At 38.1% G+C, this 13,631-nt stretch overlaps 1 protein-coding gene across 1 annotated transcript in view; it reads left to right on the forward strand.

Moving 5' to 3' along the window:
• LOC124788540 (1-phosphatidylinositol 3-phosphate 5-kinase) overlaps positions 1-13,631 on the forward strand; it is a 407,657-nt gene that overhangs the window by 86,810 nt on the left and 307,216 nt on the right. The window contains exon 7 of the mRNA XM_047255810.1: positions 12,081-12,310. Within this exon, the coding sequence (XP_047111766.1) occupies positions 12,081-12,310 (230 nt within the window). The remainder of the gene's footprint in view (positions 1-12,080; positions 12,311-13,631) is intronic.

A 13,631-nucleotide genomic window follows, 5' to 3' on the forward strand; every position in this document is an offset into this window, starting at 1 on the left:
GGGTGGCTAGTATTTATACTTGCTCATCGTGGTATTATTTTGAAAAGGCACTGCTTCCAGTCGTGTATAGGGCTCAGGTGACATGTCAGGGCCCAATGTGTGGTTACCATACTCGCCACAGTGTTGTCGTGGATGCTTTGGCCCTGCCTACTCAGAACTTTTCTGGCTCTGGCTGCAGAATTTGGATGGCAGCATCCCAGCTCACCTGCCTGCAGGTTGAAGAATCAACTTAGGATGGTGATAGGAAAACATAATGTTTTGGCTTTCCATTGTGTATCATGATGGTGCACATTATTGGGAATATAGGTAGACAAAATCATATCTTAGATTGACAGAACTAATAAATATGCAGAAGGAAAGACATTTGTCTGTGTTGTGCTCGATTATGGAAGCTCTGTGGATGCTGCATTTATGCATGAGAATACAAGGCCATAATGGCGTCTCTAGTGGAGTTTTAAAATCTTTTGCTAACGTATTAGGAATATTCTTGAGCTACATTTGTGATCAGTCAGTGGCTCAAAGCAAATTTCCTTGATTGATTTAAGTACACCCTGGTAACACCCATCTACAAAATAATAATTAGATAAGAAAATTCTCTAATTACAGAGTACCACATTCCTTCCATTCTTTTCAAATAAATTGTACAAGCAGACAAATAAGGAAATAGAAACTCATTTTCTGAGGAGAACTTGTCAATTCCCTGGATGGACCTTGTTATCAAAGGTACTTTCAGCAGTGGGCAAAAGGGTTTGTGTACTTTCACAAAGCCAAGGGCTGTGACTGTGATAGTGTGGCTACCAGCACTATCACCTAAGCCGGGTATGTCTTGATAGATGAGCCAAGGTTTGCTCAACATTGTAGGGCAAGTAGGCTCTTGAGATGTGGTTGGCTAGTTTAGTTGCTGGAGAAGCCAGAAAAAGTGTGTCCAACACCATATCATAAAGGTATAATTAAACTGTATTACATAAAAGAGGAATCCTGCCAGCTTGGAGCCAGCAAAGTGACATTCCCATTTACGAGCTTACTATGTGCATTGCCCATAACATGGCTGGGTGTCATGTTATCTTACTGAGAAATGTTTGCACAGAGCCTTGAATACGATAGATCCGTGGGTAATGAATGGAAACAAAAAAGATCAAATGTTTTGGAATGAAATTTGAACAAATGCTAATAACCTGTAGTATGAGAGGTCTGACAAGCCAACTTCAAGAATTAGTGTAAGTGTTACTAGAAAAGAAAATAGATATTATCGTGATCACTAAAACAAAATAGAAAGAGAGGAGATCATTGAATTTAGGGAAATAATGATTATTATACAGTGAATAGAACAAGAAGGTAGAACATTAGCAGGTGTGGCAATTTTAATAAACAAGAAATGGCAACAACTGTTGTTTCAAATACCAGAATAAGGAACAGAAAATCTTAGTAAGATTCAAAATAAAGAAGGGAAGTTAATAACAGTTGGAACATGTGCTCCAAACAAAAGATGACAAAAAGGTGCACATATATTTTGTAATAATTTACATTACATTGAATATCAAGTAAATATGAATAACTGTCATGTAATAGGATGTGACATGAATGTAAGAATGGCAAACATATTGGAGAAACAATGTAGTTAATGGAAATGCCAAAAACACGTAATAGATTTTGTTATGCAATATACAATAGTTCTGAAGATATGACCAGTTTCTGTTACACTCAAAGTTAATATAGAACTACATTGTGAGACACAAGGAAAATAAACAATGTCAGTGGAAATTACATCTGATAAGACTCCTTAATATACAAATTACCAAGGTAAATGAAATATATTTTAAAGGCAGTGAAATGAAATGGCAGACATTAAGGAAGAATGGGAGAATATGACATCTACATCTACATCCATACTCCGCAAGCCACCTGACGGTGTGTGGCGGAGGGTACCCTGAGTACCTCTATCGGTTCTCCCTTCTATTCCAGTCTCGTATTGTTCGTGGAAAGAAGGATTGTCGGTATGCTTCTGTGTGGGCTCTAATCTCTCTGATTTTATCCTCATGGTCTCTTCTCGAGATATACGTAGGAGGGAGCAATATACTGCTTGACCCTTCGGTGAAGGTATGTTCTCGAAACTTTAACAAAAGCCCATACCGAGCTACTGAGCGTCTCTCCTGCAGAGTCTTCCACTGGAGTTTATCTATCATCTCCGTAACGCTTTCGCGATTATTAAATGATCCTGTAACGAAGCGCGCTGTTCTCCGTTGGATCTTCTCTATCTTTTCTATCAACCCTGTCTGGTATGGATACCACACTACTGAGCAGTATTCAAGCAGTGGGCGAACAAGCATACTGTAACGTACTTCCTTTGTTTTCGGATTTCATTTCCTTAGGATTCTTCCAATGAATCTCAGTCTGGCATCTGCTTTACCGACGATCAACTTTATATGATCATTCCATTTTAAATCACTCCTAATGCGTACTCCCAGATAATTTATGGAATTAACTGCTTCCAGTTGCTGACCTGCTATTTTGTAGCTAAATGATAAGGGATCTATCTTTCTATGTATTCGCAGCACATTACACTTGTCTACATTGAGATTCAATTGCCATTCCCTGCACCATATGTCAACTCGCTGCAGATCCTCCTGCATTTCAGTACAATTTTCCATTGTTACAACCTCTCGATACACCACAGCATCATCTGCAAAAAGCCTCAGTGAACTTCCGATGTCATCCACCAGTTCATTTATGTATATTGTAAATAGCAACGGTCCTATGACACTCCCCTGCGGCACACCTGAAATCACTCTTACTTCGGAAGACTTCTCTCCATTGAGAATGACATGCTGCGTTCTGTTATCTAGGAACTACAACCATTATAGGAGAAGCTCAGCTATTTCAGTCTGCGGGATTTCAGCACACTTGTTTGCTTTGATGTAGTCTCCCTTTTTATTTAGGTTCCTCAGTAGGAATCTTTGGAAATCATAAGCCAAAATTTGAATTATAAGCTACCAACTTCTTCAAACATGCTCTGACAGTAACCTATTTTCTTTCGACTATATATACTAGAGGCAGATCAGAGGAGTAGCTATGGGCAGTCCACTTTTACCAGTTGTGTCCGTTGGAGGTGGTGTTGAGGAGGAAGTCCTGGAAACAGCCTGCTGGAAACCATGTGTCTTGCATTACGTTGATGACACATGGAATACAAAATGTGGACGAATTCCTTTTACAGCTCAGCTTCGTATATTGTGACATCAACTCCATCATGTAAGTCAGATATATTCAAAGCTTCCTTTGTGGGATATCCTTGTAGAAAGGAAAGTGTGTGGCACCATGGGCCTTAGTGTATACTTCAAAAAGACACTTGCTGACTTGCATTTGCATGGTAACAACTGCTACCATTAGGAACACAACTGGCTACTCAGAGTGATAGTTCAGATGATGCACCATCTCTTACATGGACAGTCTCACCAAGGAACTGGAAACCTGAGGAATGCTTTTTCCCCCCTTGTTTCTGGCATGTGTTTTTATGCATCCTGTGTGATAGAGCTGGCCCTTGTGCAGCCTTGTGAAACAACATAGGAATTGGAGAAGGCCATACCTCTTGCTTTTTTCATAAAGTTTTGTGTTATATTGAAAAACTGAATAAATTGTGACGAGAGACTGAATTAAGATATTTTTCCTCCTAGCCCAACTAAAGTACAGGAACTACTTAATAGAATCAAAGATGACCTGAGACTGTGCAAGTTAACTGTACAGCAAATCTGATGGCTTTGGTTTGTGTTGTGATGCATACAGCACCGGTGCTGATAATATGCATAACTGAAGATCACTGCCATGAACAGTAGTAGCACACCCAATAGATGAAGCTAAGCAAATCTGCAATGGCAGAACTTGCAACCCAGCACTACATGGAATGGATTACAACTGTCTAAAGGTTATGGAATGTACTTTGCACTTGGCCATATGGGAGAGATAAAATATGGAGGAAATCTCTATAATCCAACTTCCAATAGATCATGGGACAGCATCTGTTACTGTTTCGTTATGTAGTAGGGATGACACTTTCAACTGTATTTATTGATCTTATTTTATATGCAGTCAATCTTAGCATTACATTACACCATCTTCACACCACTCTACGATACCAGGTAATCATGTGGATATCGGGTATTGTAATTATACACCTCACAGAATCTGCAGAAATTTGATCTCTCCTATTTTGAACCTTTCTGTCTGCTTTTGGCACCTAAGGTGGCAGTAAATCAACCAAACTGCTACCATTGACACCATAATCAGGAAGGAATTTTCAAAATAGGATATATCAATTTTTTGTACATTCTGTGAGATGTATAATGATTACCCAGTGTCCACTTGTTCACCTGGTGTCATAGAGGAGCCTGTAGAGAGTGTGATGTAACACCGAAATCAATTGCAATTAAAATTAGACATATAAATACAGCTGAAAGTATCATTCCTACTACATAAAGGTAAAAAAAAAGATAGATTTCCTTGTAAAACTCTTCTGAAATCCACTTTACCGCAGAAGTGTAAGGGAATAGGAGAGAAGATGTGTTAATAGAAGGGGAAATAGAGGGCACCATGGGTCACAGCAAATACAGGAAGATGACACGTGTTGACTTGTATTTGAATGCTGACAGCTGCAATAATCTGCTGCAGAAGATGTGATGCTAAGAACGGTGGTTCAGAGCTCACATCCTCTCAAAAATGGAAAGTCTCATTAAGGAAATGCTACACAGAATAACAGATTTGGTTGCACTATACTCAACACTGATTATTGACCTTGGAGAACAGAAACGTTGAAGGTCTTTGTGTTTCTTCCATACAGTCTTATGTGGAAAAGTCAGATGAATTCTGAAGACAGATCAAATTAAGATTTTCTTCCTGTCCACTGACCAAAACAAGAGAACTCTGATTTTTAAGTCAGATATACAGGGTGTCCATAATTAAAGTTACAGTTTCAAAATGCCATAGAAAGAGAACCACTGCTTAGGATGACATCAGATTCAGATTTGAATAAGGGAAACATCATGGGGGAAAAAATTACCAATAGATGGCACTGTAAGCATATTAAGGTGACTGGAGTGGGGTACAAATGGCAGATGAATTGCAATATGGCAGCTATGTCTTGAGTTGCACAAAACACCATCCATACAATTCAATGTGCATGATTGCATAAGGTCGACAGTCAACAGTTGTGGCAGTGTTAGTTAGGTAAGCCAACCCACAACAGCAAGGTCATACCACATCGTGTGGGAAAAATTTATTTTTAATGACATTGGTTTTTAATTGTAAAGAGCCAAAAACCACATAAAAACCAAAATGACATAGGTTTTTAACTGTCCCGAACATAACATCTTTCAGATAACCCCACATCCAGAAGTCACACAGATTAAGATCAGGTGATCTGAATGGCCAGGCTGTAGGGAAATGATGGCTGATAATTCTAACATTTCCATGATGGCTTTGCAGCAGCCACTTCACTGGCTGTGCAATGTGTGGAGGAGCACCATCTTGCATAAAAATTATCCTACCCACACATCCACACTGTTGAAGGGAGGGTTTGATTGAAATTGATGCACATAAGACTTACCAATGACGGTACAAGGAGGAGGAACTGCAGGACTCATCTCATCAAAAAAGTACGGCCCTGTGTAAAGAATGCCATCAACCCGCACCATACCGTCACTTTTGCTGAATGAAGTGGTATCGTTTGATATGCGTGCGGATTTTCCATTGCCCACATTCTGCAATACTGCTTATTGACATGTCCTTGGAGATGGAAATGGGTCTTGTTGGTGCACAGACTGTTCCATGGTCATTCATTTTCCACTTCTGTGTGAGCAAGAAATTCCAGAGCAAATGTGTGTCTTGCTGGCAGGTCAATTGGAAGCAACTCCTGAATATGGATGATTTTGTATGTTTCATAGGATGCAGGATGTTTCATATTATTTTATTCGCCTTGCTTACAGCCATGTGCAATGTTCAGGCAATTCTCTGTGCTCTACATGTTTGCACACCACTGCTTGACTTGTCCTGGAGTGCTGTGGCCACATCTTTGACAGATGTCAGATCAACTTCTTTCCTCCTTCCTCATTACACTTCAAAAGAACCCGTCTTTTCGAATTTTGTAATCATTTTCTCCAGACCCTTAGCAGACATCAGACCAGTGCCTTTTTTTATACGCTTCAGTGCCTTAAGTGCAGGTGGTATACACAGCTGAAGATCATGTACACTACAAACAAGTAAATTTATGATGGCAGAGCATTGTAACTATTTCTTGAATTGGATTACAATTGAATAAGGTTTCTGGCACAGATTTGCACTATTGGGAATGTGCTATAGAAGAAACAAGTGAAATTCAAATAAGTGGAGTGTTATCTGTGACTGTGGATTGTGATTGTGACTACAATCTCAGCAAAGCCTGAAACCTGGCATTTGGATTAATTAACAGGTGAAAGCTTTACTAAACAACAACTTTCAACAGATTTCTAATGCAAGCAGAACAGTACTGGATACACAGATCATTGAAAGTGCCCAGACTGTGAACCTTGAATCTAGCACTGGAGATGCTGTGTGGCAAGACTCACAGACAATACAAACACTGCAGATCTACTAAAGGAAGAAATTGTGAGGGGGGTATGTAGATAAGATCACCATGCTCATCCTGTGGCAGTCTGTTCGTCAGGTCACCTGACAATGGCTATGTGATTTCCTATTGAAGTATTGTTGCCATTGGATACCCAGATTCTGCCCTGCACCCATGAATTAATATCTTATCATATATGACAGGAGAAACTGAAGCGAGTTACATGACAGTTATTTGCTACAGGTATTGAAGCAGCTTTCTTCGAAGTAAAGGATGGATTATATTATGTTCAGCCCATGTAAGCGGAAATAGTTTATAAGAATGTAATCATGGTTAATTGCTGTTGCAGTATAGAGATTTAGTATTTAACAGCTTCATCTCTTTGGTGATATGTAACTTTGCTTGCATCACATCCATGAGGGTTCTGTTTTTAGATGTGACACACAGAATAATTAAACAAGAGTGTGCTCATCACACCTCATTTCAGTTATTACACTTTAATTGAAAATAACATAATTTTGTTGTTTGTGTTTGGCATGGCATACAATGTTATTGCATTTGATAATAGAAATCTAAGATCAGTATAATAAACTGTTGTAGGGAAAGGTAACTATCCAACTGCAGCTGAATGATGCACAATGACTAGCTATATATAACAGTGCAGAGTATTATTTATGAGTAGTTGTCTACCTAGGCAGATGTGGTGGACAGGAAAGGTCTCTAGCAATGTGGAGGGCGTAAGACAGCAAAATGTTGGGAAAATTGGAGTACATTGTCAGGATGGGGAGGCATGTAATGAAAAATAACAGGACAGAAAAGGATGAGGGCAAGAAGTGAAAAGGTGGCAACTGATGTTTGGGACTAGCAGGAGTTCACCTCAGAATGATTGCAAGAATGTGTTATGTAATATTGTTTCCAACTGTCCAGTTAAAGAGGACTGGTGCAGGGGAAGAAGCATCAAAATGGCATGAACTGTGCTACCAAACCAGCTGTCAAAGCAGTTGCTGATGTGATTTTCAGCAACTGAGTGGTTAAAGTTTTGGTTGCCATGTTGCAGTGGCCATCTATATATGTTGACAGATGTTTAGTTGAAAACAGGAATTGGGTAATCCAGAGGATTGCATCATGAGGTGCAAGACAGGGAGAAAGGGTGGCACGGGGAAGAAACATAACATTATAAAAGTTAGTTGTGCAACAGATTAAAACTTTTGAGAATAAGTGACGGATTTTGTGTAGAACATCTCTCATCTTAACCACACAAGAGGTGGCTGTAGCCCTGCCATAAGATATGGCAAAGGTTTTTAGGGCCTCAATACTAAGTAATTTGGAGAGTTGACTCAGTTGCTGCTTCACACTGGTATCAAGTTTTCTGGTGTCATGATAAGAAATGTCTTGAGAAACTGTTTTCTAGACGTGGACAGTATATTGTCTGCCAAGATTATTAGCACGTTTAATTAACTAATGTGGATCCAGTACTCACTGGTGCAAATTCAGGAGGGGAGGTACTTTCAGCATGATACAGGTGACTGCCATCAAAGTGGGGCTACTGTTAGAGTTTCACTTGCTATATACAGACAGAAGCTTCTATAGAAGTGTCAAAAATCAACATTCAAGAAGGTGGCTCTTAAGTTGAGAAAGAACAAGTGAAGTTGATTTTGGAGTGGCTGTTGAGCTCCTGGAACAAAACACTGAGGGTTTTGTTTGTCATGGCTCCAGATTATGAAGATGTCAGTTGTGAATTTCAACCAGACATGAGATTAGAGTGTTGAGTGGACAGGAAGGGTTTCTCTAAGTGGACCACAAATAGTCTGTCATAGAAAAATGCCAATTAATTCAATGGATTTCTTTGTAGTCATAGCCTTCAAATGAGAAACAACTATTGGTCAAAATGTGGTTTTCCGAAAGGAAGTGTTGGTTTTGTTGCTGGAGGGACTTTGGAAAAGATAATGTTGTATGGCAGCTATGTCTTTGGTATGGGAGGTGCTGGTGTTCAGAGACAGCATCCACAGTGATAAGCAAGGTGTTTAGTAATAGACAGGAATTGTGGATAGGTAGTTAAAGAAGTGGTAAGTGTTTTGAACATAGGAAAACTGGATGTAGGGTGGTGGCCGGTTTGTGGAAGCTTTAGAAGCAGGTGAAAGGAGGGTATTTTTGGAGTCGGCTAGGGCAAGTGGGCAGTGCTTGTATGAGGAGGGAGTCAGGTTATGCTAACAGATTTGATCTGATGTGTTTATTCATCCAGGTATCATCTCACAGTGATATAGGATTTGTCATCCTAATACAATGAAAATAAATGGTTCAAAATATGCATACACATAGTATGTATGTTTTTATGAGAATAGATCAGGTGGGTGGCTGTAGCCTGAAGGAACCATACCAGCAGTTGCCTGAAATGACTTAGGAAAACTTAGATCAGATGGCTGGACAGAGCAAACTCCTGAATATGAGGTCAGTGTCATATCTACTGCATTGCCTCATTTGGTTGGTCCCTATTGTACAATATTCTTTGATTTATACAAAATTGGCAACAGGTAACATGCAATGCAATAGAAGACATAGGTTTGAAGTAACTGACCTAATGGAGTCAGTCGCTGTTGGAGGCCGTATTTGACTCTTGAGATAGATTTATTTTGGTAATATGTATGTATAAAAAACTGGTGGAGATTCATAGCCCCGTAGTAACTGCCATCCATGGTCAGTGATGGGAGGGAACAAGGTGGTGCAGTGGTCAGAAATTGGGCAAATAATCGGAAGAACGGTGGTTCACATCTCCTTACAGCCATCCTGATTTAAGTTTTCTATGATTTCCCAGGAGTCACTTAATGTGAATGCAGGGATGGTTCCTCAGAAAGGGCATAGCTGATTTTCTCCCCAGCCTTCTCATATACGAGGTTGTGCTTCACCTGTATTGACCACATTGTTGATGGAACATTAAACCTTTATCTTCCATCCTTCATTGTGTTGGAGTACTAAGAATGATAAGTTAAAGGTTGGGTTTGAAAGTCCTGAATACTCATCTGTTTCATAACCATGATTGGGGTTCATTTCAAACCAATTTAAGGAAGGAAAGTTTCTCTAGCTACCAAGGGAATGACTGCATGGTAGGGTGGCAGGATCATGCTTGGAAGAAATTTGCATTTTTTAAAAATAATGTTCATTGTTTGCTTCTAACTTATTGTGGTCATTAGGGTGTATTGTGAAGAAATGCTTCCACTAAAAAGAACTAATAAAAGATATCACTGCATTAACAAATTCAACAGTTAAGCATTGATAAATCTGGGATGGAGAATGAGGGTGAGGTTTTTTGTGAGGACTGAAACTTTAGAAAGGTATGATTTTCATAATATAGGATGACGATAATGTTGGGAGTCTGGAAACCATGTTCAGTAGGAGGGTGTAAGATATAGTAGCTCAGTAATCAGGGTCTGGTAGTTATTATGGTTTGATTGGAAGTTAGATGGGAGTAATTGGATCTTTCATGGGTAGAAATTTTCAGAGTTGGGAGTAATATGTAAGTGTTTTAGATATCTTAATGAAATGCCATTGAAGATGTTGTTCCAGCCATAGTAGGGCAAGAGTGGGAAAAGAGTAGGACTATATCATCATCTTCAATATTTAGGAAGTCGGCAGCTGATTGCAAATGTAGCCAAACAGTTTTTGATGATGATTCATATGATGGTTCTCACAAGTATAAACATAGAGAAAGTATATAACATGGTATTGGATGAACAGTAGTTAAAGATGTATGAAATTGCCAGTGCCATAGACATATCAGTGTGTCTTTTAGAATTAAAGATGTGATATTAGAACGGTTTGTTCACAGTGTGTGCCATAATTGTTGAATCCTGCCTGTAAACAAATACTAAAACAAATTTCTCAGTAAATGCTGCCCTGTTTAAAAAACAATGCATCTTTTTTTTGTAGTTTTATTACTATGGACAAGATGTGGTGATGCTACATCATGCAAGAAACAAAACAATAAAAACCATGTAAAAAGCTAGTGGTCCAGAAATAAAACCGTGTTGTTTCATGCTGATGCTTTGTAGGAGTCTTCTTCTTGACTACCTTGCAAAGGGTATAGTAATAACTGGGAAATACTAAGCAAGTCTTGTGGAATAAGTGTATGAAAAATGATGTGGGAAGAGGCCTTGATCATAAAAGGAAAATTCATCTGTTGTTGATGGTGTACAGAAATAAATTGTTGATGGCATACAGCAACGAGCCACAATTGGTTTCGGGTTTGTCTGTCATCAGGATAGCGTATCTGTCCACAAAGAAGCTTCAGCAACAGGAAACTGAAGGATTTTAAATGTGAACTGATGGAATATCCACTCAGTTTATGAGACTTGGCATTCTATAAACTCCACATCTTCTCATTTCTAAAAAAATTTGTGCTTGGAAAAACACTTCGTGTCCAGTGAAGAGATTATGACAGCTACAGACTGGTATTTTTTAAGACTTTCCATAGTTCATTTACGTTATGGGACCTACTCACTAGAAAAACATTGGTCCAAATGCACTGACCTAAAACAGGATTATGTATAAAAAAAAAGACGTGCAATTTCCTTTTTTTCCCCACTGCCATTTGAGAACTTTTCATGTTGTCTTTGTGTATCAATACAATATTTGATAAACATAAAAAAAAGGTCAGGAACTGTAGAAACAGCATCAAAACTCTCAATGAAAAGCCAAAACCAGTACTGGAACGATATGAAATATTTTAGGAAAAAGAAAATGGAAAGCTTTGGAGGCAATAGCAAATGACGAGCTATCAAATACAAATAGAAATTAGTTATAAAAAAGCATACTTTTGTAAATAAAGTGCAATTAAATGGCTACAAAATGAAAAGAACATATAACAAGTAAAAAGTGAAGGAGATTTGCTTCACAGGTAATTGACCAAACTGTCAAATTAGTTTGTATATTATACATGGGCAACAACATGTCAATTCATGTTTGGGGTCCTTGGAGCAGATGTATGTGATCTCTGCCTCACACATGTGCTAGTTGTATGGGGAAGGCATCATATAAAAGAAAGAAACATGCATCCGACTTTCGTTTACGTATGAAAGCAGAAGCAAAATGTGAAGGTAACATTCATTTAAATATTTCTTGCAGTCAGAATTGAAATCGTTTGATTAAAAATTACAGAACACTGCTACACAATGTGATTGCAAAAATATTCTTTTTTAACTATTGTTGTCACTGACTATAAATGAATCAGTAGTATCTGACTTTTACTAAATCCTTTCCTTTCAGCAGCATATTATTTAAGATTAATAAAGTTGGTAAACACTTAGAATGATTGTTCTGAGGAAACGGGAGCTTTGATTTCCATCATAATCTGTCATTGGATTGAGTAATTAAAATAATAAAAAATATGAAAAACACACATACATTATAAATGTTTGACACTTTGCGTCTGGTAATTAATTACTATATTTGTCACAAATATTATTTTTTACAATGTAAAGATCGGTGTTGTATCTAGGTCACAAGCAACAGCAATCGGCCAAGCTTTAATTGAAGGCAACTTTCTGGAATGTGTATCAGAACAATATTTTATTGATGGCTATGCTCTATACCGTCATCTGAAGCAAGAAGAAAAATACCAACAACAAAAAATAAATGAAGAAGAGATTGGTGACACAGTGCATGTTGACAGCCAGGAGCCACTTTGGGTAAAGCAGATCCCTCAGCAAGACTCAGCTACTACTACCGGTATGAAACATCTATTGCTTATTTTCATACAGTTTCGTATTACACAATTTTTACCCTCTCTATTTCATTACATTAACACTATATTATCTTTCTGTCATAATACCTGATTCATAATGCCTTATGGATCCCACTGCCACCCTTACAGCCAAGAAGGCAGCAGCTTCAGCAGTTTCACTCTACTGTCAAGCATTCTACGTTTTGGTTATTGTCTAGTAAGTTTTCCTATTCTTAAGCAGGCCATTTCTCTCTTTTGGAAATCTTTTGTAATTTTTTTCCTTTCATTTCCTTTCTTTGACTATTAGATTATGATTAAATAATGTGAGGATTAAAAGTAACCTGTCACAAAATAGATGAGGCATTGAGTGGTTGATGGCAAGGTTTTCAGCTAGGACGATGTAGCTGAACGCATATGCGTGTGCCTGCATACACATGTACATGCACACACATGTACACACTTTGTATTAGTTAGCTATAAAGAACAAGCTACAAGCAGCCTTAACCTCATTGACAGTGCCAGTATAGAGTCAGGATTAGTGGTCATGGTGTCATCATAGCCACAATGGTTACTAAAGTTAATAAATCAGTCAAGAATGCAAGGAGAGTATTTTTGCTAGAAAGAGCAGATGAGCAGTTGCTAGCATCCCACTTAGACAGTGAATGGAGATAATTTAGTTCCAGTATGATGGAAGTATAGGAATTATGGGCAAAGTTTAAATGAATTGTAAATCACACTCTGGAGAATTACGAGGAAACTTGTGTTGTTATGTAATGCTGCACTAGTAATAGTCAAGGGTTTAAGTAAATGAAGAGAAAGATGTTGTCATCAGAAGTTGATGAAAAATTTTTGTCAGCACTTTAGAAGCTACACTGTAGCGTTAGTGTATCCCATCCATTGATTTTAATTTTTTCTGTGGAGAAGACGAACAAACAATCATGTGGTAAGGTTGGAAATTATTTTTTTAAGCCCACAAGAAAGTGTACCATGGCAAAATAACTATGAATGAGTGTTACTGTACAGTATAAAATACAAATGAAGACAACCAAGTATAATTTTTTGTACATCTTTGTTGACAGTATCTGTTGTTTCTTTTTGCTCATGAAGATCATTGAGAAACTGCAAGAGTGGAAAATTAAACCATGTAGGTTACATTGCCTGCACCACTGCCTGAGCTTTTACTATTCTTCACTTTTTGCTTCCTCTGTCAGAATTGCATGAAAAGCAATCAGTTTTATTTTATTTTCTTCCTTTATGCAGTTCTTGCTGGTGTCAAAAATAACAGAAATTTTTTTTTCAAGAACTCTTGCTTTTAGTATTGTTTTT

This window comes from Schistocerca piceifrons, chromosome 3, assembly GCF_021461385.2.
Source record: "Schistocerca piceifrons isolate TAMUIC-IGC-003096 chromosome 3, iqSchPice1.1, whole genome shotgun sequence".
In the NCBI taxonomy this organism is placed as follows: Eukaryota; Metazoa; Arthropoda; class Insecta; order Orthoptera; family Acrididae; genus Schistocerca; species Schistocerca piceifrons.